Source organism: Anomalospiza imberbis, chromosome 8, assembly GCF_031753505.1.
Source record: "Anomalospiza imberbis isolate Cuckoo-Finch-1a 21T00152 chromosome 8, ASM3175350v1, whole genome shotgun sequence".
Lineage (NCBI taxonomy): Eukaryota > Metazoa > Chordata > Aves > Passeriformes > Viduidae > Anomalospiza > Anomalospiza imberbis.
In genome coordinates this window covers 18,358,237-18,385,032 of record NC_089688.1, presented here as the reverse complement: position 1 = coordinate 18,385,032, position 26,796 = coordinate 18,358,237, and the positions used below count along the sequence as shown (strand labels likewise).

Here is a 26,796-nt window from a genome sequence, read left to right as displayed (position 1 = left end):
GGCACCGGTCACCGCCGCAGCCCCGAGCCGCCGGTCCCGCAGGGGGCTCGAAACGCGGAGCTGGGGGGACAGACGCTGTGCCTGGGGGGAGGCTGACGGAGCGAAGCGAGAAGCCCTCGCTCTTTTGGTTTCTTTCCAACCATTTTTAGCGGAGGAAGGATGTAATAACATGCCACGGGCAATAAATCACAGTCTAGCTACTCCCCCTGGCTCTCCTCCCCCCGCCCCCGGCCCCTCTATAGCGGGAGGGGCGGAGAGGCCGCCAGCAGAGCGCCGCGGCCGCCGGGACGAGCAGAGCAGCGCAGCGCCTGCCTGCGTCCTCCAGCGCTCCAGCATGGACCTCCGCGCCCTGGCGCTGCTCGCCTTCGCCCTCGCCGTCATCTCCCTCTCGGAGGGTAAGTGAGCTGCGGAGCCGCGCCGCTCGCACCGCTCCTGCCGGGAGCCCGGCCGGGAGCGATGGTCCCGCTGAAATCCCCGCTCTTCTCCCCTCTCCTCGCAGCTGCACCGCTCCCCCGGCGCGGCTCCGGCCGCGGCTCAGATGTGTCTGGTGAGCCAGAAGAGAGATGGCTGTGCAAAGCTGGAAGCAGGCAGGCTCCCATTCCTCTCTCTCCTACATCCCTCCCTGGCTTTTTTCAAAAAGCTGGCCAAAGCGGTCCTCTCTGCCAAACTCGCCCCAGATTGAAGTCGTCTGGGGGAAGACTTTCAACAGCGTTCGGTCTGCAGGGAGGTGGTTTGGCTGCTAAATATATATATCGACTTTGCCTCTAACAAAAAAAAAAAAAAAAAAAAAAAAAAAAAAAAAGAGCCCTACCCTAAAAGTTACAAGAAATTAGAAACAGGCGGTTGCTCGGTTCCTCTGCTGTCCCCTATCGTGATCTATCTTTCCTCAATCAGGGCAGAGCTGAGCCAAAGCGGTCACTCGGCAGGAATTTACCGCCCCCCGGCGCGGTGCACGGGAGGTTTCGGGGGCGCAGGGAGCTGCCGTGACGGGAGGTCTGGGGCACCGCGGGCTGGCGGCGTTGGGAGCGCAGTCACATCCGCGCCGCAGCGCCGTCTCACTGCCCGCCCGCCCCACGCCGGTCCCCGCCGTCCCGTGTGTCGCGCCCGGAGCCCGGTGGCAGCTACAGCTGCACGGCTTACTTTGCCAGCTGTGCTCCGTGGCTGTTCGGACAGCCCCGGAGACGGCGGACACCCGCGCGTCTTGCCCCGCATGTTGCGGGGAGCCCTGTGCCCCAGGGCTCCGGGCGGGGCGAGAGTTCTACCCGCAACCTCTGGACATCCTCCGGACTCTCCTCCTGAGGCTGGCAGAGATTTGCCATCTCTTGTCCCCTGTCGAATGTCCTCTGTCTGGGTTTTCAAACCTCCGCTCCCATTCTGGCCAACCAAACTTGGGTGTTCCCCACCCAGGGAGGCAGAGGATGCCCTCCGGTGCCCTCCTTGTTTAGCCGGAGAGAGTTAATTTTCCCCGAAAATTTCCCGATGCCTTTCCGCACAACAGCCCCGTCCCGCTGGAACACGGATCCGGCACTGCCCTGGAGAGGCTCCAACGTGCCGGGCAGATGGGCTCCAGCGCCCGCCGTATCCACCACCCCGGGGCTGCGGGCTGGGAAGCGAGAGCGGCGGGTAGCGAAGGCAGAGCAGGGGACCACGGGTGGCAGTGCCAGCTCCAGCCCCTGGCTGCCAACGACACCAGCTGCCGAGGGGCTGGGGCCGCCGGTGCCTGGGTACCTGAGCGGGCTTCCCTCGTCTCTGGAGGCGAGCGCAGGTCTGGAGGGAGGAGGGGACCGGGGCTCTCCTCCCCCTATCTCCCGCTGGCAGCCTTTGCTCAGGGCTGGGAGGCCGGCAGAGCTGCCCAGCTGCAGCTCGGTTCGCCCCCAGCGCGGCTGCCCTCCTTTGCTGGCAGCGGGATAAGCGTGTGTCGGGAAAAGCGTGTGGGGACCTGGCTACCTGAGAAAGGAAATGTCCCACAGGGGCTGGAGAGAAACTAGTGTAAGGAAAGTGACCCCACCGTCTTGCGGTGTTAAGAGTGGAGGGTTTTGCCTACTTTGCATGTCATGAAGTACTCTCAGCCCTAATCCAGATGAGGGCTCGCAGGGCTGCCTTGTGCTAGGGAGCAGGTGAGCTCTGAATTCTTCTTAGTTACCTGGTAAAGCTCTGTCTGTCTATCCCAGCCTCGCTTTCCAGGGAAATGGAGCTGTTCTACACTTAAAAAATTATCAACCATCTCCTGGTAATGACAAATGCACTCTAGGCTGAACATAAGTAAAATTATTTCCTCGAATGTTTTGTCTGTTCATGTCCAGCCAGCTCCTCCTGAATATAGCTTCCCTCTCTATTCAAGCATCCACAGCTTCCTAGTCCACGCAGCATGTTACTGATAACTTTGCAGCAGAACTGGCAACTGACTTCTTCCCCTGCTGTCCAGTCTCAGTGTAGGTAAAGAAAAGCAGATCCCTGTGGGACGAAATAGGTATTGTCCAGCACTGACAAGTGGCCACTTCGTGAGAGCATTTTGTGTGTGCTTTGTCTCTAGAGAGAATTTGTCAGCAAAAGTAGGTGTTCAGAGCCAACAAAACTCAGCTTGAGTTGGAAAACAAAAACAGTTTATTCTTTTAAAAATTCCAAAACACAAACTTCTAGTTGAGGCCAAAGGAGATGTTCTCTTTTTGTCTAAGTAAAATTAGTTTGAAGGAATGACATTAAGATGTCACACTAGCATCTGGCTGTTCTGTAACTTTTGACTACATTTGTCCATTTGAACCAATCTGTGCCAAACAGATAAAGGTCTCAAAAGCTTTGTGTGCCATCAGTTATAAGTTTTTATGCAATAAGGCAATTAATAGATTGTACTAATTTGCTGTACTGAGAGAATGGCTTCAGCTTGTGCTCAGTGTTTGGTAGATATCGGAGAACTCACAGTACAAATTGGTAGATAAATTAATCAGCTTAATCAGCTCTAATGTACATGCAACATGTTTCAAATTTTGAAAAGAGATAAGGAATGTGTTTGTCAGCCTCAGAGTAAGACCAGAAATGTTCTCTTCCTAAATTACAGCCTCAAAACGGCCTCTTCCCTCTCCTACTTTTGGAAGATAGGGGTTCATGTGTTGAAGATGCCACATGCACAAGTTTTCCCTGGCTTTGAGCCTTGTTGGTAGCACAGCCAGACAAGGAGCAGCGGCAGGAGTCACTGATTCCCAGTTGTGGATAGAGAGCTGACCCAGTGAGTGCCACTCCCTGGTGCTCAGTGCCTGCTCCTGACCACCAAGAAAGGCACACAAAAAATACCAAAGGGATTCTTGTGCTGGGAGGGGGTTTGTCATTCCACTGCACGTTGGGGTAACCGGGCACACTGTGATGCCTTTTCTAGGGCAGGAAACAACCTTGGGACTTACAGACGTGTTTAGTCATGGTTAAACTTTCTCTGCTCCTGATTTCAAATGGTATGGGACTGAAAATCCCACCTCAAGTCTGAGAGAGGACCGGATTGCATTATCAAATCATGGATCTGAACAGTTCATCTCTTGCACATTGTTTAAGTTAAAGCTGGCTTAAACTTGGTTGGCACAAGCTTGCAGAGACACTATCACTGCAGCTGTGCTGAGAGTTGTGTGACTGTATTCAGTTTCAACCTCCCTTTCCAATACAAATTCACAGATGTGTACCTATCAGGCACAGATTTGCAGTGGGAAATCCTAATGCCTTCCTCACTCCTTTCCATATTAGCTCTAGCCAGTCTAGTCCATGTTCTTGAGGCTCACTCTGTAGCCCTCCTTCCTCCTCCCCTGGCATATTATTAATTCATAGATGGAACCACTGTTTAGAGTGGCAGAAGTCCTTCATTTTTTTCAATTTATAGTCTAAATTCTGGTATGAATCAGGAGAAGCTTTATTCCAACCGATTAATTCCTCTCCTGTGGGATCTAATTCTGCCTCATCTCTTGGTAGAGACACCGGAAAAAAAGGGGATTCCCTCCTCAGGACGGGCCAATTTCACCCTGTTGTCTGTGGTTATGCGTGCTAGAGACAGGCATCGATAAATGTGCAATATATGTAGATAAGCTGCACTTGAAAACCTGTCTCTTTTCTCACCTTCCTAGACAGCTGTTTAGGAATTCCAAGCCCTTCCCGGCTCTTTATCTCCCCATTTGCCTTGAAAGGGAACTGGGTTTGGATGCTGTAAGTATTCCTGTGTGGTTAAACGAACAGGATGGCAGATTGCCATGTGGGATCTCAAGCTCTGCCAGATACAGATCTGACCATCTACAGCTTGAGCCAGATTTTGAGGGTTAGGTGTATGAATTTAATTCCTCCCAGAGGCTGAAAACTGCTCCATTGGGAAATTCTTTAAAATCTTAGGCATCTCTTAGACTTCCCGGCAAGGCTTCTGTGCTTGTATTTTATTGTGCATGGAGCTTTCAAACTTACAGTCCTGATGAAGACTTTACATAGGTGCACTTGATTGCCAGTAATTGAGTTGTCCCATTGAGAAACCGGGTAGCAGAGGCTGTGGTGGGCGCCAGGCTGCTTTTCTCAGTCCTGCCTGCATATACATGGCAGATTTTTAGCCTAAGGGGTTAAACTTAATTCTGTCCCTAGTGATGCCAGTGACAGAACTCTCATCCAGTCTGGTGGCCCCTGAATAGTGTATTGAGGACGGCCTGGCTGATAACTGTCTCCTCGATTGCCCTACTTAGCCGCAGGCTAGAAATTCAAAAGACTCCAAGTGTCTTATGTGAAACCGCTGGGATCTCGCATCTCTGAGCCGCACCTTCTTGTGCGGGTACCTCTGTTGGGAGTCAGGGCTGGCTGCGGTGGGGAAAGGTCAGCTGGGCCCTGGGAACGCCTGCAAAACCAGAGCTTTTCTGTAGCCACTAAGTCCTCTGTGAAAAGCCTGCACCTGAGCCGAGCCGTTTTGATCTGAACTCCCTGGAATTCATCTCTTTCTTCTGGCTACCTTCTAATTTGGCCTCGGGTCAAAATCGTTTGAGTAGAACAACACCGAGGACAAGTGCCTCCTCTTTTGGCCTTTATCTTGTCTAATTACGGGGAGCATCCCTGTACAATGGCGCGGCTCCGTATTCTAATCTCTTCGATTTTACTTATCTCCATTTTCTCTCCCTCTTCTTTGTCTTCCAAAATCCCACGCACCCTTGTTGAAAGGCTGGGCATTGAGCTGAATGAATTGTGCTCTGAGCTGTGGGCAAATGCTCTCCCAAAGCTACAGCTTTTCTGCTGCTTTTTTTTTTTTTTTCCACCTGCGTATTTGGAGGGCGTTTCTTTCTGTGAGCCCTGATGCTGTGAGCCCTGACCGGTGTATCTGTGCTGCTGACCGGGAGCAAGAGGTAACGTGTCCTTTCCCTCCCTTTGTCCCGCAGAGAAACCCGTCAGCCTGACTTACCGATGTCCCTGTCGATTCTACGAGAGCAACGTGGCAAGAGCCAATATTAAGCACCTCAAAATCCTCTCCACACCCAACTGCTCACTTCAGATTGTGTAAGTCTCTTGATCTTTTCTGCTGGGTGCAAATCTGGGGTGTCAAAAAGAAAGGTCACAGAGCCGGTGCCTGCTCTGGTGGTTGAATTTCAGCCTGCCTCATGCCGTGACTCCCAATTCATCTCTTCACCCCCTGTGTCAGAGAGAGCTGGACCCTGCTTTACCCCCCGTAAAGGAGCCCAGCTGTTGTTTCCCAGCTGTGTTCTCTGTGATCTCCCTCTGTGATCAGCTGTGTGATCCCGTGTCCTGTTCCCCCCGTGGGTATGTGAGCAGGAATGTCAGACAGGCTGTCCATTGCCTTGGACGCGGAGCTTCACACCTTGGGGTAAAAACTTCATAACGGTCTGAGCCTTCCAATGGGTCACTTGTCCATGGAATGGAGCTAAACAAGCAAAAGAAATTCCTGTGTTTCACGTGTCCTCTGCAGGAGGTACAGACCCTAGAAATGTGATGGCTTAATCTAGGGATGCTTGCCAGGCAGGGACTGACTCAGTAAACTGCAGCAGAACAGAAAAACGGGCTCCCAATGGAAAATAGCCTCTTTATTTTTGCTGGAAAAGCAACCCTCATTTTCAGGAAACATTGAGATTTTGCTTGTTTGTTTGTCTTTGTAGATTTGTGTGTGTATGTTTTAGGAAGGTCTTTTTTGTTCACTTCTTCATGGGTGACCCCTTCTCAAAATTGAAATCCTTCTGAAAAAAAAAAAAAAAACAAACCAAAAAAAACAACCCAGCATTCATCTTTTCATTGCAAGGGAACCTTACTACTCTCAACTTCTGTTAACCTCTATAAGAGGGTGTCAGGGACTGGGTTTGGTTTCTGTGCAGTGATCCCATTACTGGTTCTGTCTTTGACCCATATGTTGAGCCCTTCCTCTTGCAACTCAAATGCTGTAAAAATCAATTTTTGTCATCCAAAACTTTTGCACTCAGAAAACTGATGTGGTTTCATGAGATTGCTCAGGAATGCATGTGTGCATGTATCCATTCATGAACCAATTTTTATTAGTATGGGTTTTTTCTGTCTTAAACCACTCTGTGTATATTGTACACATTTTATCATGTGCTTCTGCCTTAGGATTTGGTGGAGGACAGTGAGATAAATGTAAGCCTCAGTTGAGAAATAATTTCCTTTCAGAAAAATGGCAAAACCAGCTGTGACTAACTCCGATCTCTACCTACAAACAATTTTGGTAGCAAGCATGCACTAGTGCATGGATTTGTGCTCTGGGATTGTCAGTGATGTCATAAGAATCCTAGTGCTAAGGCTTTTTAGATGATTTTGAATTTTCTGGAGTAGTTTCAAGAAAATGACAGCATTTACAACAGGATAGAGTATATATTTATCTCTTAACATAGGATTATAATTAGAGATAAATAAGAGCATGAAATGCAGAAACAGAAACATCTCACCGTCTTGGCCGTTCCTGACCCAAATGTGTTTGTGTGGGGTACACACAGAACATATGAACCTATTGTTGACCCTGTTTTTGTTATTTGGCAAGTAAGGTACTTAATACATCCCTCCAAATACCTTGAAATATGACTTTAAACTAGGTCTTTATCAAAACAGGAGATGAAACCAATCAAAACTAACACATTAATTTCTCATCTTGATTCATTTTAAGCATTAAACAACAAAGGCGTAAATAAATTAAAAGCTGCTCTTTTCAGGAATAGAGAACTATATGAAACACACAGTTGCTAGACGGTATTTTGTGGGTTTATTGTTTGGGATTTTTTTGTTTTGGTTTAGGTTTTTGTTTTGGTTTTGTTTGTTTGTTTGCTTTTTCAGAAGTATATTTTCCTTTTTGGTTAAGGGGAGTTGTACTTGAACAAAAAGCCTAAGAGCAGGCTTTTGTCTTTCATTCTATTGGAAATCATCTCTCCAAATCCAGTGAACTCCTCTGTCAATGTCTACTTCGACAAAGTCCACACTAAATTCCTTGCTTTTCAGTACAGGGAGATGAGCATTTTTAGCAAGTAGACACCTAAACCAGTCCATACAATTTCCTATGTCTCTTCCATGCACATGGAACAGGGGCTGACAGGCTCAGAAATGAATGTGTGAGGAAATCAGTGTCTCAGTATTAGGTGAGAGGAATTGTGTTGAATGTGGCTGGAGACTGGTTACGTGTGCTTTTGCTTCTGTACCCTGTGAGGTCAGCTTAAGAATTCCCAGGCATTGCTAACATCAGCAAATCCATTCTTACACATTGTTGGTATCACTTAACTGGAAATGCTCCAGCTTGGCACTGCTGTAAGGGAAATATGAATTAGGCCCATTCATCTCTGTACTGGCGCAGGGGTTGCAGGACGGATCCTTGATGTGTTTATGTTACAACTGTGTTGTTGCATAACTTCAGACCAAGGAGCCTTTTTGACCTCTTATTTCTCACACCATCATTTTATATTCTGCAGATTTCATTTTATAAAGGGAGGAACATTATGGTTTCCATCCAGCAAATGTTTAAACAAGTACTGAACTTATTTGTATGGGCACTTCTATAAAATTGGTGTTCTCTGCACTTTCCCGAGGCAGGCAGGCTGTTAAGAGGGAATTTTTGGAGCAGCTGGGGCAGAAGAGGCAGGGTGCTGCAGGGATTGTGGGAGATAACAGCTCTTTCAAGGTCCTGAGATCCCTGGAGGGTGAAACCTGTGGATGAAAAGCTATTTGTACTTTTTCTGAATGAAAGATTCGGAGAGCCCAAGTGGCAAATTCAGAGAATTCAAATTAGCTAAAAAATTTGCTCTGGGAAGTGCAGCTTGGACATCCAGGAGAAACCCCTTAGGGGGTTTCTGCCTTTGTTTCCAATGCTGAGTGAAAACATGAGGGGAAACTTGCCTCTGGCACTATGGCACTTTCAATCCCTGCAACCTGTTAATTCAGTCTTGTATAAAACAAAAAGCTAACAAGTGACCCCACCCTTTCTTTCAGAACATCCGTGAGGTGTCTGTCCTCAAAACATGTGAAACTTCAGTTTTAGGTTGAATTCAAAAGCTGTTCTTAATCAATTACTTGCAAAGATTACATTAATTTACCATGTCAGTATTTCCAAATGAAAATTTTCTTTTGGCAGTGAACTCGTTCACGGTCCAGGTATGAATTGGAAGTCTTAGATTCAAATTTTGTGTCTGTTCCACTCTCACATGATTCCCAGTACAGACCACAAGAGCCTGTCAAAGGAGACAGATGGTTTCCAAGCCAGGGATATTTATATTAGGTGAGGGAGGTCAAGGGTGGGAGAAATAACTCATCCTCTTCATGGGTTAACCAAAAGCAGCACTGGCACCCAAGGAAAATAAGGCACAGCAGGGGAGGGATGGGTGTGGGCTGAGGAACTTTACGCAACAGACTCACTCTGACTTTTCTCCTTTGGCAGTGCAAGGCTCAAGAGCAACAGCAAGCAAGTGTGCATTGATCCCAAGTTAAAGTGGATCCAGGAATATCTGGAGAAAGCTTTAAACAAGTAAGGCAAGAGACAAATGGACTTAACAGCTAACATCCTGAATTATTAAAGGGTGGAACATTAAGGGCTGGCTTTTACCATGTGGACAAAGAACTTGTTGAATCAGATATTGTTTCAAAGAAGGGTTTGGAGCTGACATAATTTGTATTAAAACAACAGTTTCTAATATATCCTAGATGTTAAACTAAGAATTTTGCCAGGGTTTGAGGCAAAAATTGTGCTAATGAGTATGATCTGGGGTCCTGAACTCATCCTCTTCAAAAAAAAAAAAGCTGTTCTCCCAAGGAAAATTCTTCCTTTAATGCCCTTTCTTCCCCAGCCAAACTATAATTACTTCAGAATCTATATCATTCCGGTGTCTTCGGAGCCCCTTCTCCATGTTACACTGGGTGTCTGCTTGCACAGGCAGCCGAGGCCTAGGGATTCTTGGTGCTAAAAATTGTTTCTCTGCTGCCCAGTGTGGAATGCTGTTAATGTTGGCCAAGGCACGATGAGCTACCTTGAGTAAGTCTTTCCCACAATACCAGGGGAAAACCAGCCACACTTGGCAAATTCAGACTTTTTAAATCTATTTTTTTCCCCTTGAAAATGGTTGATCATGTCTACTTTGAGGTGGACTCGGCCCGTCTCTGTTCAATGTTATGCTGAGAAGAGCAGCACTGAGCATATTTTTGTGCCGAACTGCGGGGGAGGGCTCCAGCCTTTCAGCACTGAAAGATGGTACATACCAAATGATGGTACAAGGCATTCCCTTGCTTGCCCAGAGCCCTGGGCTGAGGTTGATCCAGCAGCAACATTTTGGCCAGCTAGCCTACCTGTGCACTCAGTATCCCTGCCACCCTTACCATCACATTCCCACCCCACAGTAACTGCGCTGTAACCCTGCTGAACCTTGTCCCCCTGCATCTGTAGGGTGAAGGCAGGGCTGGAATCCAATCGTTTGCAAAAACAAAGTATTACTGGGGAAGTTATGGCCCCAGGGCAGATGTGGGGCACAGGTACCTGAATGGTCTCCACTGTTTCCTTTGTAAATGCATCTGCCAAACAAGGGTCAGAGTTAAAAAAAGAAAAAATTCTTTGTCCCCCAGTGTTTTTACAATAAGCAAGGGGAAAAATGCCACCAGAAGTAGAGAGATTCCTCCAAGTGTCCCTTCTGGGAACTGCACTGGGGCCAAAAGTGAGGAGGAAGAAGGAAGGAAACCAGCTAAGTCAATGTGATTCCAGCCCTGACAGCTCCTCCCATCTCATCTGATGCTCAGTGCCTTCTTTGCTGCCAGCACTCATCCCTTTTGTCCTCTGGACAAATTCTCTGCAGTGGTAATCCAGGTTAATGCTGCCAGAATGGCTTTGGGTTTAGGCACGACTGAACCTAAGAGCAGGATGTGGCCTGTGCTGAATATCCTAGGGACCTGAGCCACTTGGTTTTACAAACTGGGAAAACCTGCTTAAGTTTCTGTTTGCTATCATCCCCAACCTGAGACTTAGGAGGCGTTTTAGAAATCTTCAAGGTTGGGCAAATATGATTATGTGCCTATCTGACTTAGGAGAGCAACTCAGCTGGAACATGTTCTGCTCTCAATACCACTAGTGAAGATCTGAGACCAGCTCTACTGAAACCAGTGAGTCTGCCTGATCTCCAGCCAGATTCTGGGTTTTGTTTACCAAATGCTGATACAGAAACAATTCTGCCAATTTGGTGGATTCATCCTGGTTTACATTCAGTAACAAGAGAGAATTTGGTCCCAGCTCTATGAAATAAGATGACAGAAAGCATATATCTCCATCACCTAATCCTGTAATCATGGCATTGTGTTCATTTTCCAACTAGTAATGCTAGCACCAGTGGCATTTTCATGCTCCACAGACAGTCAGGGCTCTGTCTGTAGCATTTTCACAGGCATGTTTTTGATATATTTTAGTGCACAGCTTTGACTTCTTCAATGAAATGTACTTTGGAATATATTTATAGCGCATCAAACAATTCATATATTTGAATTGGAGCCATATGAATGTTGGTAGTTTAAAACACCGATATCCCTCGAAACTACTAACAGCTTGTAAAATGAATCTATATAGATCTATAAATGTTAATGTAGCTATCAGTTTCAATCAGCCATATATTATATTTTTTCACTTGTACTGAAACTGTATGAAATGTGACGTTACCCTATATGCACTAGCAATAAAATGGCTAATTGTTTCATGTTATGAAAACCCAATTGTACATGGGAATTTATTTTTCTGGAATAAAATCAATACGTTTTTTAGAAAGGGCTCTTGTAATTGCTTAAGTAGAATCCAAACTGTGAAGACATCTTAATCTATACCAGTACTTCAATATGAAAATATCTTCAGTGTTAAAATCTGCAGGTAAAGGCAAGGAAAAGTTCTTAAAATAGTAGTCCAATACAGTTAAATATGAAACCAGAAATGGTTTTTACTAGGGAATTACTTTGCTCACTAATTCTGCTTAGCATTTATTATTGCTTTATATTCATCACATCTCCATGTAATATACACATGAGACATCAGTAAAACATTCAGGCTGTCAGGAATCCAAATTCCTTAACTGGCTTTAAAAATCATTGTGCAGCTGCTGTGTCCAACATCATTCAACATTCATCCACTGTCATGTTAATATAGTCCCACTTCAGAGCTTCCTTCATTTCAAGATGCCGGAGTCCATTAAGCTCAGTGGCTGCTGCAGACTCGCAGGAGATTTGGTGGATCTGGAGAAGATAACAAAGTCACATGGGAGAAATCTTTCCGTTAAGCCAGCTGGGAGAAAGGAAAAGAAACTCTGAATGTGTAGGGGCTGGCTGTGTTGGCAGCCAAGCCCTGCTGCTGCCTTCCAAACCCTGGTGTGGCAGCTCTTCCTAATTTCTAACGTGATTTGTGAGTAACAGTTGAAATACAAGTTGCCAGAACAACCTCCCAGTATTCCACCAAGCGTGTGCTGGGTCACGGCCCCACACGAAGGGGGACAATGTGGGTGATTATTTTTACAGCCTTGTTTTAAGGCACCAAATGCCTTAAACCCCCTCAGAGTAGCCACTGGTTCTTGCTGATGTCAGCAGGAATGCTGGATGGGAAGCCAGAAATCCAGCTTCCCCCTCTGATTCCTCTGTACCTCAGGGGGAACTTTTTGGATGGTGAGGCTCCTGGCTGAGAAGTTCTGGAAGGCATTTGAGGAGGCTTTGGCATTTTGGGTAAAAAGGTTGTTCTGGCCTCAGAGTTTGCAAATGTTTTTTCACCAGGACACTTTTACTTGTCTGGCATATCTCTCAGACAAAGGTTATATGGAAGGGGATGTTACATTTGCACCCTGCCAGCAAGATGTGAAGGGACCATAAGATACATGTGAATGAGGCCTTTGTATATGGATAATTTATGGCAGTCTTTTTTTGTATTTTTCTTTTAATTTAGACCACGTCATCGCACTCATAAAAAAAAGCAACAGAAGAAACGGGGCCCACTCTGCCCTTCCCGTGCAACACCACTAAAGTCTCCAGGGAGAAAGAATGGTAGGAGGCATTAGTTTCTGAGCTGGGATACCTCAGGTTGAAGTCCCTGCTCTTCCAGTGACCATGTTATGGGACCTTGGGCAAATATATTAGTCTATCCAGACCTCCATTTACCCCATATTTGTTGAGGATAACATCTCTCCACTTCCAGCAAAAGAGTACTATATAGATCAAACTCTCAAAACAGGGGAAACCTTAGCTGCAGCAGATGTGGGATGATTTTCCCATTTTACAAATGGAAAAAATATTCCATTTTACAAATGGGAAAATGGACACACCAAGAGACCAATATAAACCTGAAGTAGAGACAAAGTCAAAAACAGGGTAAAGGTTTGGGAGCCCTATTTATTTTAGCTCCAATATCAAACTGACAGAGTGAAACTATAACAGCTGTGAATTTGCCACTGGTGTTTTTTAATGAGAAATGCAGCACCACGTGGTGACAACATGATGTGGTGCATGGGTGACTGGTTGATGCCTTTCCTTTGGGAGATGCTAGGCAAGTCCCAGAGAATGGTGTTATGTATGCCAATGCTCTGGATGTCCCAGGTTTTTCTTCCTTACAAGGGTGGTTTGTCTTGCCTTTCTGCACCAAGAGAAATAGGGTTACTGCTGTGGGATATTGGAAAAGTTATCTTCAGAGGAAAAATTTTCTTCGTGGTTTAGTCATTGTCTTTGTGCCTAGATGAGTTTTCTGAGACTGCCTGTACTGGGAGTCACAGTCTCTAGCTGTGGTCACAGAGCCCTAGGCATTGGAAGAGGTGTTTGTCAAGATATGCTGAGACATCAGTTTTTGAATACCTGGTGTTTACCCTCTGACACTTGTAACTCAGTGACCTCATCTAGGTCACTAAGACCAGCCTGGAGCAGAAATATGGGTCACTTCAGACAAAACCTGGAGGCCACCAGCACAAACTGGCTCCTTGTTCTGGGTGAACCATACACATGAGACACTTGCACTTTGCTGTGATGCCTAACCCACACTCTCCTGGGTACCATGCTCAGACTGAGCATGGGAGACTCCATTTGTCTGCACCCCACCTGAGCTCCCTACCTCAGCCCTTCAGGCCTCACAGGCTTACTGTGCAGTGCCTGCCTGCCTGTCACCTCACCTTCACTGGGCAGCTGGTCGCCACAAGCTCTGATGTGGTCCCCAGCTGCTCACACCAGCTGAGGTTCCAGGGCAGGGAGGCTCAGGGGTGGCTCCTGGCTGCCTCTACTCTCCAGCCACCCCATGGTGGAAGCCAAACAAGAGAAGAGCATGGGCTGCCCTCTGCATTCCTCCATCCTCACAGAGACCTGGCACTCTCTGGAGCTGCAGTCCATGATCTCCATCAGAGTTGTGGGATGGGAGCAGATGGAGGAGGCATTCCCAGTGCCACTTGCTCTGCTACTGGGGCTGCTCACAAATGATTAATCTCTCCTTTCCCTGCTGTATTTTTTGCCGAGTTTCTTTGCCCACCGACAATCCTCTGCTCTGGCTTTCAAGTCCAGAATAAGCTTTCTAGCCAGCCTTCCTCCTGTATTAGTTCTGAACACCTTACTAACTGTGATGAGCACAACCTGCCCAAAATAACACCCATTGCTGGGTTTGCCCTGTTGGGTCCCAGTAGCTCCTTGTGGAGAACTTCTCCCAGAATGCCCAGCAATTACTGGTTGGAGGGGCTGCCTTTGGGTTAGTCCAGACACAGATTTGCTGTTTGACTAGGCCTGATAGCAAAGGTTTTGCAACTGAAATAAACCTTAATAGTGTTTCACTTTCTTCTTCATCAACAGGAGGTTCAAGATGTAAGAGGCAAGCATTGTAAGCCGTCTACAGGATTTCTTACTGTAGGACCCAGAGAGCAGATAACCAGTATTAGGGAATGAATACATTTCACTGCTAACTGCACAAAAGTAACGCTTCACGCATTTCCAAAGGTTTATTTCTTGGTTATTTTTGGTGGGGGGTTTTTTGTTTGGTTTTTTTCCCCTTGCACAAATTGGCTTGCTTTCATAGTGCTATTTTTATATAGTAAGATGTAACTATTTGAGAAAAATATGAATTTATACAGGTTGGTTTATTACCTAGCACTGGGGGCAGATACCAAATTAAACTAACCCTGTTATTATAAAATGTATTATTTCCTTTGTTGTGTAGAGGTCCTGCTTTATTTAACTTCTTTTGGTTCATGCAAGTCTCCTGGAGTTTTAAACCTAGAAGGACATGAACTGTACAGTGCAATGATGTTGTGTAAGTAGTTGTGGAACTCCTTGCCTCCAGAAGTCAAGAGGCCAAGAACATAGGAAGGCTCAAAAGCATCAGACTGATGACAGTGGACAACATTACCCCGAGTGGCATTTACAGATATTTTGAGTGAGTGATTAAACTCAGGGCTACAGGGCTAAAGCCCCTCTCTGAAGATCAGATACCTTGCTGACAGCTGTGAGCAGCTGGATCAATACACATCTGGTATTGCAAGGTGCTAATACTTGCTTTGTGTAGTTGTGTGTATTAGGAGCCACAACACAGTTCTGATGTCATCTGGCATTTCCTATGTTCCTGTGTTTCTGATGATAAATTTAGCAAAAAAAAAAAGGAATGGGTTATTAAAGCTCTAACCACATGCTCGTGTTGCAAGTTGCTGGAGGAGTCAGATACGCTGCCATGCACCAGGGATCTCCCACCCATCCACAGGAGGCGACTTCAGCTTGCCTGTCTGGCTTTGCACTGAAGTAGGCTGAGATTTATTCACCCTTCATCAACGAGGTCGTACTTGCCTGAGGGCAATCACATCCCTGATTGCTCTGGAGATACCCAGAAGAGGATATCTGGCCACATCTTGGAGAAAAGAGATGCTTGGCACAAGAGAGGGTCTGTGCAGTTTGTGGAAGGAGAGGTGGAAATGAAGGCCAACACTCACAGTTCACCAGCTATCATGGGTTTGCTGGTGAACAGGATAGCCTCTGGAATTCCCTTTGCAAAGCACAGCCTGGGACAGGCACCACTCCTTGCACCGATCCCCTAAGTCACAAGTTTCTTTCTCCTTATTCCTTCCTGTACACACAATATCTGCTATGGTATGGAAAGACATCTGCAGCACTGCAATAATCATGTCATGCTGTGCACTGAGATCTGGGAGGAAGCACATTTGTGCAGCACAATGCTTGTGTTTGTATGTATCTGTGTTTGTATTGTAAACAAAAAATGTTGTAAGATTGTCTTTTTTGAGCTGGTTGATTCAAAAGAAATCTTCCCTCTTCCCTGCAGCCTGTGTCAGGAACACTGATAGGAGTGTTTCACGCTCCTTTTTGTGGTAGGCATCTTTAGTGCCAAAGAGGCGCTTTGGCTATCCAGGGACTCCAGTATTTCCATGTGGATTCAGGTAAAAATCTTGTCTTTTCCTCTCTGCAAAACAGGGCTATTGCAGAGAGGCCTTCAGCTGGGAACACCTAACCTCATTTGCTTTCAAGCAGAAACAAACTGCTGTGCCTAAAATATTTGTGTTTGTGATTTTGACATTCCTTTTGTTTTTGTTACCAGCCTGGTGCTTTAAATATATTGTGTCTGTGTTTTGAAAGGTCTGGTACCACTGTACTTGATGAGATTGGAGTTTTGATTTAATATTAGTAGGATCAGATCCTCTCCTGGAAGGGGAAAGAAAGAAAGACATTTTATGAGAAAACCAGAGTTTTTTCTATGTTCCCTGGACTGTATTTGATATCCTAGGCTCCATTCCCTGTCCCACACATGCACCTACATTTGCCAGTGGTTTGCCAGTGGTGGACATGTGAGTGTCCGAGCCAAGAATGACTGCAGAAAAAGTCACCCAGGAAAGTGCATCCTTCACACATAACTTCTGTCAAAGGACAGCCTGAGATCTGATTGATTCCCATTGCAGTAAATTTGCAGCAAATCTGATTTTGATTCAACAGCATGCCCTGCTCATGATGATAGGGGCCATGACCGTTTTGTTTCCAGGGAAAACTTGGCATTCTGGTGAGAAGGTCGGGTAGGTAGATGTGGCTGCACAGCCTTGCCAGTGCTCTGCTGCAGTCCTCATTAACAGGGAGTGTGTCTGGGGGCAGCACCAGCAGGGCCAGGTCCCTGGGAACATGCCAACCCCCCATTACTGCTTTGACAGGAGCACTGAGGTGGGCAGTGCTGAAGCACCCTGGCCAAACCCAGGCACCCGGCTCTGGATGGTATCGCCAGGTGGTGGAGGTACTGCAGGAAAGGGGGGCTCCTGTCAGCTTTCTCCCCTAGGGGCTACAGGGCTAGACTGCTAAAGCAAGGCATTTGTTCCTGGGAAAAATGCATGAGTAGCAGCAGGAGGAAAATGCACTCCATGGAAGGCAAGGGACCTTTTACAGCCAGGTGTTTGTGCGGTGCTTTGGGGGCTGTCTGCCCCAGCCCACACAGAGACTGGGCCCTGACACCTCTGTGCTGGTGATGCTTCACTTCTCGGGCATCTGAGACCACTCAGGGCAAGGGGCTGCTCTCAGGGGCCAGCAGCGTCACCGTCCCTCTTCTCTGGGTAAGGTTGAGCACAGCATGAATGCAGAGGTGACACAGACCTGGCCAGAGACTTAAGTGAGAACCTTTTAAAAGGTTTCTCTTGCTTTGGACCAAATTCAACCTTGAGTGGGAAGCTTTGCCGTTAGCCTGACATATTTGCATGATGCACTGTGGAGAGCAGCCCTGCTCTTTGCAGCAGAGGGATCAATCACTGGGCTGCCCCAGCGCACCACATGATTGTCCTGTTCATGCCTCGACCAGAGCAGGCTGAGAAGCAGCCCTGGCAGCACCTCATCTGGGGAGAGCCCCTGGTTTTCCCTCCTGCCTTTAACTGTTGACCAAAGACAGAGCTGGGGAAAGGAAGCGTGAGGAGATGGGAGTGAGGCAGTGACCACTTGTGAACAGGGGGGAAAAGAGATAACACTGAACCATGCTGAAAAAGCAGCTTCCATGAATGTGAAATCATCACGTGGGTATTTTCAATGTGCAGCTGTCAAATCCCAGTTTTAAGAGTAGATGGTATTTATTGCTGTGTCAATTTTTTATTTATACTAGCGTTATACTTTTATGTATGAATATCTTATCTGAATTCTGCCTGAGGAAGAATGAAATGAAGGGTGACTTTGATGTGTTTTTGATTAAGGTGTTTGAGCAAAGGTGACTGTTTATTTTGCAATGAAAGTGTTTTTCAAAGTTAAATATACAAATTTTGTTGAAAATGCAATTCCTAGAGAAGTTTTTGTTGCCAATTTCCCTTTATTAGCCTCTAGAAGGTCCTTTTCTCTGGCAACTTGTTTTGAGTGATGTGATTTATAGCAGTCAAGGTTTTTTGTGAACTCATCATCTAAAATTTGATTATTTTTTCTTAATCAACATCCCACCAAGATAATCCTTGTCTGAAAACATGAAACTTTGGTTGCCACAGAGAAGAAAACACGTATCATGATAAAAGGGCTGCATGAACCTCCCATCTTTCATTCCTTAAGAACTCTGTGTTGTCAGAATGTGGTAAATACTGTACTTTATATTTTTATTAAGTAAAAAGAAGTATCTTCCCAAATAATGTGAAAAGGGTTTAGTATTTGTGTTCCTGTAAGGCAGCTTTTATGGAGGAGTTATATTATGCTTTTGAAATTACTCCTTTCATAGAAAATTTTGAAAATAAACACTTTTATATTGTTGTAATTTCTCACATAAATGTGTATGCACTTAAAATTTTCTTAATAAAAAGATATGTCTGAATAAAGTTTTTGCTTGATTCTATTTTTTTTCTCCTCACAACCTAACAGCTACAATCTTCACTCAGAAAAACATTCAGATGTACTTTGTGTCCAGTTTCAAGGATGCCTCCATATAGCCCCAATGCCCAGACTCTCTGCAGGGAACCTGAGGTAAAGTGTCCATGGGTCTGGCAGGGAGCAGCAGCTTGGCAGATTCAAATGTGCCATCTTCAAAAGGAAACCCTTAACCATTTGCCCCCAAAACAGAAACTTCAACTTCTTTATTTTTATTATTTTTTACTCTTTTCTTCCCCAAACTTGTCTCCTGCAGCAGTTTGACTTCAATGGAACTGAGAGCTGTGAGCTGGTTTTATTCCAGCAACAAGAGATGCCATCATCATCTGTGCTGAGGGGGTGGATGAAGGCTTCTCTGAGAAGCATGAGGGGTAACAGGGGATGCATTTGACAAAAGAGCAGATGTGAACAACACTCCTTGGGGCTGCTTTTCCCAGGGCACAGTGGGGTCCCTGCCTGTCCTGCTCTGTACACCTACTGCAACACAGGTGAATCCCAGCACTGTGTACAGATCTGTCTGGAGCAAAGTTCAGGGGTAGGTTAATATAACAGTGAAACAGTGCTTGAGCTTTTTCGAGCTTCTTGATTAATAAATATTTTTTGTTCAAATTGATGCAAGGCAAAAGGCATGCAAAAAAGGGAAAAGGAAACTCAGATTACTGATGACCCCTTTGCAAACCCATCAATTATTTACTAAGATATTTATGAAAAACTAGTAGGTAATTGTGAGTGCAGATGGTCAGTGAGAGATTCCCAGGTCACTGTGAAATGCATTGGAGGTAATTAGCTACAAAATTGCACATTATTAATAAGAATAGTCCCCATGTTCTGTGGAGCACTTTGCTGTGCCTTTCATCAGGTCTTTTCTCGCAAATGTGAAAGTTTTGGTTCTTACTCCCTCAGCAAAGCACCACAGCAATGTGTCTGTGAACTGCCTAGGAATTGGAGGTGAGCCCACCTTATTAGCACATCTGGCTCTCTTCATAGGCAGCTTTCCAATATTAGCAAGCTGAAGGAAATCAGCTGCATTCATGGCCTCAGCCATCCTGACACTAATTATGGGCTGGATTGATTAGGTCCTGGCATGGTATTGGTCAGAGGACAGCATGGTAAATGCCTCTGCTTCCTAGGATCACTGAGGATGTTACCTTGGGTGCTACATGATAAGGGTCACACCTAGATTCTTGTGAGCATTTCCCTCTTTTATAAAGCTACTTGCTCTCAAGTTATCCCAAGAGTCTTTCAGACAAAACAAATAGGTAGCATTGGGACTAGCAAGGGCAAAATGAAAAAAAAAAACAAAAACAAAACTCCCACGATCTAGAAGCTGAAGCCAGAGAAATTCAAACTGAGACCAGATTTTTAGGTGTGGAATTGATTAGCCTTTGGAACACATTCCCCAAGAGAGGGGGAAGGAAAGCTCTGATCCTTCCTATACCTTCCTAGCAGGGCTGAAGGCCATTGTGGTGTTAGCCATACATACCTTGCTGGGCTCTCAGGGGACACGGGGTGAAGATCTCTTGCCTCTGTTACCAGTGGGGTCAAACATGATGAGCTGAAGATCCCTCTGGCCTCAGAAATCTGTATGCAGAAGGCCCCAGTTCCAGGGGAGCATTCCTCAGCTTGTGTTATTAATAACACCTGCGTATCATCAGCTTGGACCAAGGCTCAGGATGACTCCAGCTGTTACACAGGAGACAGATTTGGGGTAAGAGGCTTCTATTTCTGGTCATGAAGGTTGCCCTCCAGCTGCAGGGGAAGAGGCATGGTAGTGAGAAAAGTCTGCAGCCCTGTCCTGGGTCCATGCATCCACCAACTTTGGGAGGGGAGGTTTGTTTACTCAGGTGCCCATCTGGATCACACTGCTTACACTGGTGATCTTTCTTGTAGGAATTCCCTGAGTTTCTGTCTTTGTCCTTTCTGCCTCTTGCCCTTATTTGTCCTTTGTTCTTTCCTCTGTCTCTTTTGAGGACCTTCTCTTTCCTCTCAAACCCAATTTTCCCAGCTGAAGGGTAAAGCCTTGGTGATTTAAAGCCATTCTCAGCACCTTCCTCCTGCTTTCTCATCACTGCATTTCACATCTCTCACGTGCTCCCTGGCTAGGGCCAGCCATCTGTTTCTAGTCTCTGAAAGAGGTGGAAGGATGACATTTCCATTCTGTCCTTTGCAGCCACTGTATCAGAGCAGGATCCAGGGTCCTCCAGGATCCTTTTGGAGAGGAGCTGCATGACTGCTGCTGCGGAGCTGTTTGTCTTTTATGCTCTTGGGCTCATTCCCAGCTGTGAAGTCCAATCTGTCTTCCCTGCCTGCACCAGCAACACCCTTTGGCTCATCAGCACATCCTTAGCTCATATGGTTCCCAGGTCCTGCTTCCACCGCCAGCCATTCCTCACAGTAGCTGCCAAAGAAAAATGGTGACCTGTGACTGCTGCCAAGGAAAAATGACCTGTGACTGCTGCCTTCACACTGCCATCACACTGAGAGCCAAACCTGGGCACACTGGCTTTGTGAGCTGGCAGAGCTAGTGTGCTGTCTTAGGCTTTCAGCAGACCCACGTCAGACCACCATGGCTGGAACAGAAGGTGAAGTCTAGCCCAGTCTGCTGAGAGGTGGAAGAGCACAACCTAGGAACAGAAGGACAGAGGTTTAAAATGCTGCTGTAGCTCACTGAAATCTTCAAAATGTGTGTGATTCTTCCACCCCAAAGATCCACAATCAATTCCAGCTGCCTAGCACGCTGCGTGATTTATTGCCGTGCCTGCAAGATTTTGGCTGTGGTGAAACATGTTTGTACGTTGCCTATAAAACAGCAAATCTGAAGAAAGGACTTTCTGGATGTGGTTCAGAGTGTGTAACAAAACCCAGATCGCCAAGTCCTTCCACACAGTACCACAGCAATGCAAACAGCCAATACAAGTTTAATATCTAGCACACTCTATCTATTTTGCCTCTGAGCACCAGAGAGAGAGACTTAAAACACTGCAGACTGTACTATTCCTACACAAAGGGTAGAGTATTAAGGAAGCAAATGCCAAGCCCTGTTACATAGCCTAATGCATCTTTTGTAAATTAAAGCCTTTCCACAGGGCAGAACACCAGCAAAATAATTCTGCACAAAATATGTGGAAAAGGAGAAAAAAGAGAGGAAATAGGTCTTTCTTTCAAAAAATAAATACTATGAATACAAATAGAAATCCAACTCTCTATGCCAGATCTACAGCCACAAAAGCAGCTGGATGACTACCATTCATGCTAAGTGTCCATATTCAAAATTAAGGTCCTTGTCGCAGCTTTCAGTGCTTTCTGCAGCCTAGCTGTTCCAACGATTCTCCTACTGGCATTATTGCCTGTTAAGCAGTCTACCCCAACCCAGTTACTGAGGGATTGGTACCATCCTCCCCACCCGCTGGGACCTCCAGAGCAGACATCTGGTCTTGCTAAGAATGGGGGAGGGAGATTCCAAGGGCATTTCCAGAATATATGTGTTGTACAAGCCTGCAAATTCCTACTCTTGCTTGCAAACTCCTACTCTTCCATCTCCCAGTCTGATTTTCTTTCAGTCCATCATTGTTTTAATTCAGACAAGGCCCTGTTATGCAGGAGTTGCACAAACACAGAAGGATAAAGACAGTCCCTACCTGATAGATTTCATGGTCGAAGATCTGCTCTGCCAGGCTCTTAATCAAGCATACATGTTGCAAAAAATACAAGGCTCTATCTCTTCGTTGGGTGTTGGAGAAGAATCACACCAGACGTGGGATGGCTTGTCAGGCAAGTAAAGAACTACAGATCATCTAATTTCACATTCCCCTCTTTCAACATATGCAAGATTTGGTTAACAGGAAGTTTTTCAGTTCCTTAGAGGAGTATTGTAAAAAGATAATGGAGAAATGACAAGGAGAAACAAAGCTTCCCAGTCATTCAGTTACTCGAGATAAAGCCCGGAGAGGGATGCTCTGCAGGCAGGAGATGAGTAGGTCTGAGCTGTGCAGCTCACTCCACACAGTCCCCACGTGCCTTGTTCCCATGTGTGTCTTAGCAGTGCTCACCCCGTGTATCACTGCTTTGGGCACCCAGCCATCCTGGCTCCTCCCTCCTCTCCCTTCTCTTGCCCTCCCTCCTTCCTCATTTCTAACTACTATAAGATTTCTCTTTCCTGCTGCCATGTTATTTGTTGCTGACTTTGGACATTCTTTATGGCCTTTCATCAGGCTTCCCATTGCTCACACACTCTGCATTGGTTTGGCCTGCTCTGCCTTTTGTCTGTGCAAAAACAAAAGCTTTATCTGTTGCCCAGAGACCATGGTGACTTCAGGGCTTTCCCAGTGCCAGCACCTAATTGCAAACAAATGGAAGTCCCCCGCTACATCGCTACATCGCCAGCAATACTGGGTCTTGGGTGGGAGGGCCTGATTCTGCTCACTCTGCACTGTGGGACTGGTGAAAGGCTCATGATTTACAGCAGTGTATCTCACATTGCCATCTGGCCTTCAGCAATCTAGCTGGCTTGGCAGAGAAGGCATAAAAGCCACACAATGCTCGTGACATGAATATCTCTCATGTCTGGTTTTCCTTAATGTCAATGTGTAAAGGGGAGTTGACTGCAATGAACAACCTGTATACTAAGAAAATCCTCACAGAGCACAAAAGTAAATGGCACAACATTTCCACTCCATTTCTACCTCTCTTTGAAAGCCTCAAAGAGATCATCCCTCCATGGTGATGACTGCCAGAGAGAGGTACATGGAGCAGGGCACCTGGAAGTGTGTGGCTCCCATGCTGTGCACAGGCATGTGCTGCCCAGTGCCCAGAGCTGCTTCAAAACTAGATTTTCATCCAGAAGGAAGAGGGAGAGATTCCCAACACTCTCACATTTGTTAGTATTCCAAAGCAGGACAGAAAAAGTCTGAATTTCATGTTTGCTAGTAGAATGGACAGTTTGGAAAGGATTCTCACAGGAAATGACAAAGTAATTTGTTCTGCTCAAATCAACAGAGAGTTGGCTTTGCCTACATGTCACAGTGACTGATAGGAGTTGGAGTTCCAGCAATCCACCCAACCCTGGCTTCCTCAGGCTAGCCTACATCTCCTATACTACACTTCTTCCCATCTATGACTTATTGGAACATGTCAGCTTAAGGTGTTTCAAGGGGTTTATAGTTTCTCCATAGCACCAAGCTCATGAAAGACACTGAGAGCATGAAGCAGAGTCTGGGAGTAGGTCAATTTAATCTGATATCTTTATATTATGATTTGATGCCCAACAGAGAGTATAAAATTTTCTGCAAACTTTCATTGAAAATATTCAATTTCATGAAAATTATTTTTAGTTGCATGAATGCTCCAGCCAAAAATTCTCAATCACTTCTAAATTTTCTGAAAAGTTATCAATTATCTGCTGTTTATTGTTTTGTTTCTACTCTTCAGCATATTTGACCCAGCTGGGGAATCATTCTCTGGTATTGATCAGCAGATAAACAATGCCAAATCTTGCCAGCATAATTTCTTCCTCTTGCTCTCAAATGCCTCGTTTCCCTTGGAGGGCTTCCCAACTTTCATGTGAAGTATATATTTGATGTGAACAAATCACTCCTGGGGCCGGACCCACTCCTCCACCTGTGCCCCATAGCACCTGCATGGGATTTTTTGGGGGTCTGCACAGGCTCACCCCAAGCAGCAATCCCACCACCCTGTGGGAGAGCAGGTAGCAGAGAGAGTAAAGGAAGGATTGTTCTTGCCTGCTGTCTCGCAAACAGATCTGGATACAATTTTTTTTGTGTCAAGCTGATTTTCTTGGAATCCAAACATTCAATGGGAACATGTCCATGTTGGTTAAACTTCAGTGGGAAAGTCCAAGTGCTCTGAAGTAACTTTTTCATTTTCTCTCAATAGTTCTCAATTGTTTCATTTTCATAATATTGAAACCTCTAGTTCTGATGAGGTAGAATTTCTTGTTTTGACTTCACTATTTCAAATATGATCTAATAATATAACAGAGCAATGCAACATCAAAAGTAGATGTTTTTATCTTTTAGAAATTAAATATATTCCCAAATCAAATATTTTTCGTGGAAATAGTCTTCCTACAATAAGTTATGATGACTGACTTCCCCTGAGTCAATTAGTAATGGAAACAAATGGCAAAATATCAGCAGTACTCAGGAAAAAATATTTCTTTTTTGATCACTTCTAGCAGCCATGGTTTGGAAGAGAGGAACTTTAGAGGAACAGAAGACCAGTTTTTCCCTGCAGCCATAGCAAAGCTCTGAGGGATCCCTGCAGTGCTGCTGGAATCTGTCCTAGCAGCAGGGAGCCTCAGTGGTTAGAAGGTGGAGGTATGAGAGTGCCCCAAAAGGATGCTCTGGCAACATCAGTGCCTGGAAACCACGGAACACAATATGTGCAGCAGCCAACCTGGATGAGTCTTTCATGTACATTCCCCTTCAGGGGCTGTTCTGCAATGGGTTTGAATTAGGCTGAAGTTATGAAGCCATAAATGTGGTATTTTTTGTCATTATGACTGTTTTGCATTAAACTTCTGCAGCCTTTTCTTTCCCCTTGCCCCCTCCCTCCAGACTCCCCCATTCTCTCTGTTTGTCTCTTTCTCACCATTTTGGCAGCTGTGCACTGCCTTGACAGCATCAGAAAAAAAGGTAGGAGAGTCAGGAGAATAGGGGAAGGACGAGATGTTCTTCTACTATCACAATATTTGGGGTTTCAGTGGTGAGTGAAATGAAAGAGTGGAGAGATTTAACCAGAGGAAAAAGGCAAAACCTAAGATTACAAATCTTGTCCATTTTAGAGATAAGGAAGAGCATCTACAGGCAAAAAATAGTGGAGATGTCTTCAGATTTCCAGTGGGGAAGGAGCCCATGTTCAGATGGCACTGTACATCCATGACCTCTAGTCCTTACTGGCCTGTAAAGTCAGGACTCAGAAACACAGGAGATGTTCTGTGCAGGATGGACATGTGGGTCACCCGTGGTGGGGTTTTTCCCATTTCATTGCATGCTGAATAAATAGTTTTTAATGCAATTTTATTCCAAACTGAGAAGAGTATATATTTTATTTTGCCTGTCTCCTGAATTTGCTGTATCTGTGAAACTGCTTTGAAAGCACTATATCTGTATAAGAAATCTTATACAGGATCAAATTCTTGGGGTTTTCTAACACAGAGAGTTTATCTAGTTTATCTCTAGTGTTTTCTCATCTTACACACCAGGCTCTATAAAAGCAAAATCAGATCCAAGTGCCTGTTAGTTAGTCTTTTTGTCCATCTAGAAAAAAAAAAAAAAGCTTAAAAAAAAGGCCTAAATAGTTTCAGGTATGTGGATTTAATGACACGGAGAACAAAGCCTGTGGACTTATTTTGGATTATATTCTATAACCAAGCCTAGAACTTTGCCAAGTATCCTCCCCCTGGACTTTTCATCACTTTGTTTTACTTGTTACTTAGGACTTGTGGATCCTAACTCTTTGAACACTTGCCTTCAGAGGAATTAAATTAGATTATTAGTAGCTTTCATCCTGCAGTCCCAGTTGTTCAGACTTTGGCAAATGTCCTTCCACAGAGGAGAAACCTTTGTGACCCTGCAGGGTAAAATGCAGAGAAGGCTGATGAGACAAAGCCCACATTAATTCACCACGATGAGTAACTAAACAAACCATCAAAAATGAGAGGTTTGCTGTTTCTCAAGCCCAGAGGTGTGCCTGATCTCCAGGGTGGATGGGTGTCATCACCCTTCTCCACAGCACTGGGAGCAGTGCTCAGCACTGAATCATTCTCAGCAGATTGTGCAGCAAAATATCCCAGAGCATGAATGATTCTGAGGGAGGAGTTGTGTGGCTTTGGTGTTTGTTTTTTCTGCCGTTTTGTTTGTTTGTTTGTTTGTTTTAGATCTTTATTTATTTATAAAGGAGAGTTTTGCTATAGAAAAGAGGCATTTCTAGGTAGGTGCTGGTGGGCTGCAGTTAGGGAAGACTTTCAGTTCAGAGAGGATGGGATTTGCTTAGGTGGATGCCAAAAACCAACTGGGATGTGTAAGAACAGTTTGCCCCCACCCTGCTTCTTTCAGGGGCTGCATCTTCAGCAGACTGTCAGATCAGGTCCTAAATGTCTTTCTGCATTGTTCCATTATTTCTAATTAATCTTAGTTGCTCTGCTCACACAAGTTCCTAGGGAAGCTGGGACCTGATTTTCTAATACATTGTCCAAACTTGCATAAGCAAATAATTTTAAATAATTGTTTGAGGAAGCAATTTAGGAAAACTCCTACAGAAATGAAGTGCTGGGTGATTCCTTCAGTGACCAGCATTCCACAGTGCTGCAGGGCAGTGGAAACCTGTGCTCCCTCAGAGATGTCTTCTCCTGGAAGCTGTTCCAGAAGCAGATAGGAGCATCCAGGGCTGTCTGGCAAAGGTTTCTTCCAATTCTTCACAGTTCTGCAGGCATAAATCACCAAAGGCCCCTTTGGTAGAGTCCAAACCACTCTGCTTCAGACAGGTCAGTTTGCA

At 45.4% G+C, this 26,796-nt stretch overlaps 1 protein-coding gene and 1 long non-coding RNA gene across 3 annotated transcripts; both read left to right on the top strand.

Annotated features, from left to right (window-relative positions):
- Positions 1–280: 280 nt before the first annotated feature.
- On the top strand, positions 281–18,233 carry CXCL12 (C-X-C motif chemokine ligand 12). Of its 2 annotated transcripts, XM_068197587.1 has the most exons (6): positions 281–395; positions 5,379–5,496; positions 8,879–8,965; positions 12,392–12,489; positions 14,266–16,541; positions 16,617–18,233. In XM_068197587.1, the coding sequence occupies exons 1-5, from the start codon at positions 335–337 to the stop codon at positions 14,295–14,297; spliced, it is 396 nt and encodes a 131-aa protein (XP_068053688.1). In that variant the 5' UTR covers positions 281–334; the 3' UTR covers positions 14,298–16,541; positions 16,617–18,233. The 2 variants fall into 2 exon arrangements, with proteins under 2 accessions (XP_068053688.1, XP_068053689.1); XM_068197588.1 differs by lacking the exon at positions 12,392–12,489 and having other exon boundaries at positions 283–395.
- Positions 18,234–19,421: 1,188 nt separating this feature from the next.
- Positions 19,422–25,155, top strand: LOC137478569 (uncharacterized). The gene is made up of 3 exons (XR_011001659.1): positions 19,422–19,990; positions 24,067–24,148; positions 24,476–25,155. It is a non-coding gene; the product is annotated as an uncharacterized lncRNA (long non-coding RNA).
- The last annotated feature ends 1,641 nt before the right edge of the window (positions 25,156–26,796 follow it).

Coding starts and splice junctions, on each gene's coding strand:
- CXCL12 (XM_068197587.1), top strand. CDS start 335: ATGGACCTCCGCGCCCTGGCGCTGCTCGCCTTCGCCCTCGCCGTCATC. Junction 396..5,378: donor CGTCATCTCCCTCTCGGAGG/GTAAGTGAGCTG, acceptor TTTGTCCCGCAG/AGAAACCCGTCAGCCTGACT. Junction 8,966..12,391: donor CTGGAGAAAGCTTTAAACAA/GTAAGGCAAGAG, acceptor CTTTTAATTTAG/ACCACGTCATCGCACTCATA.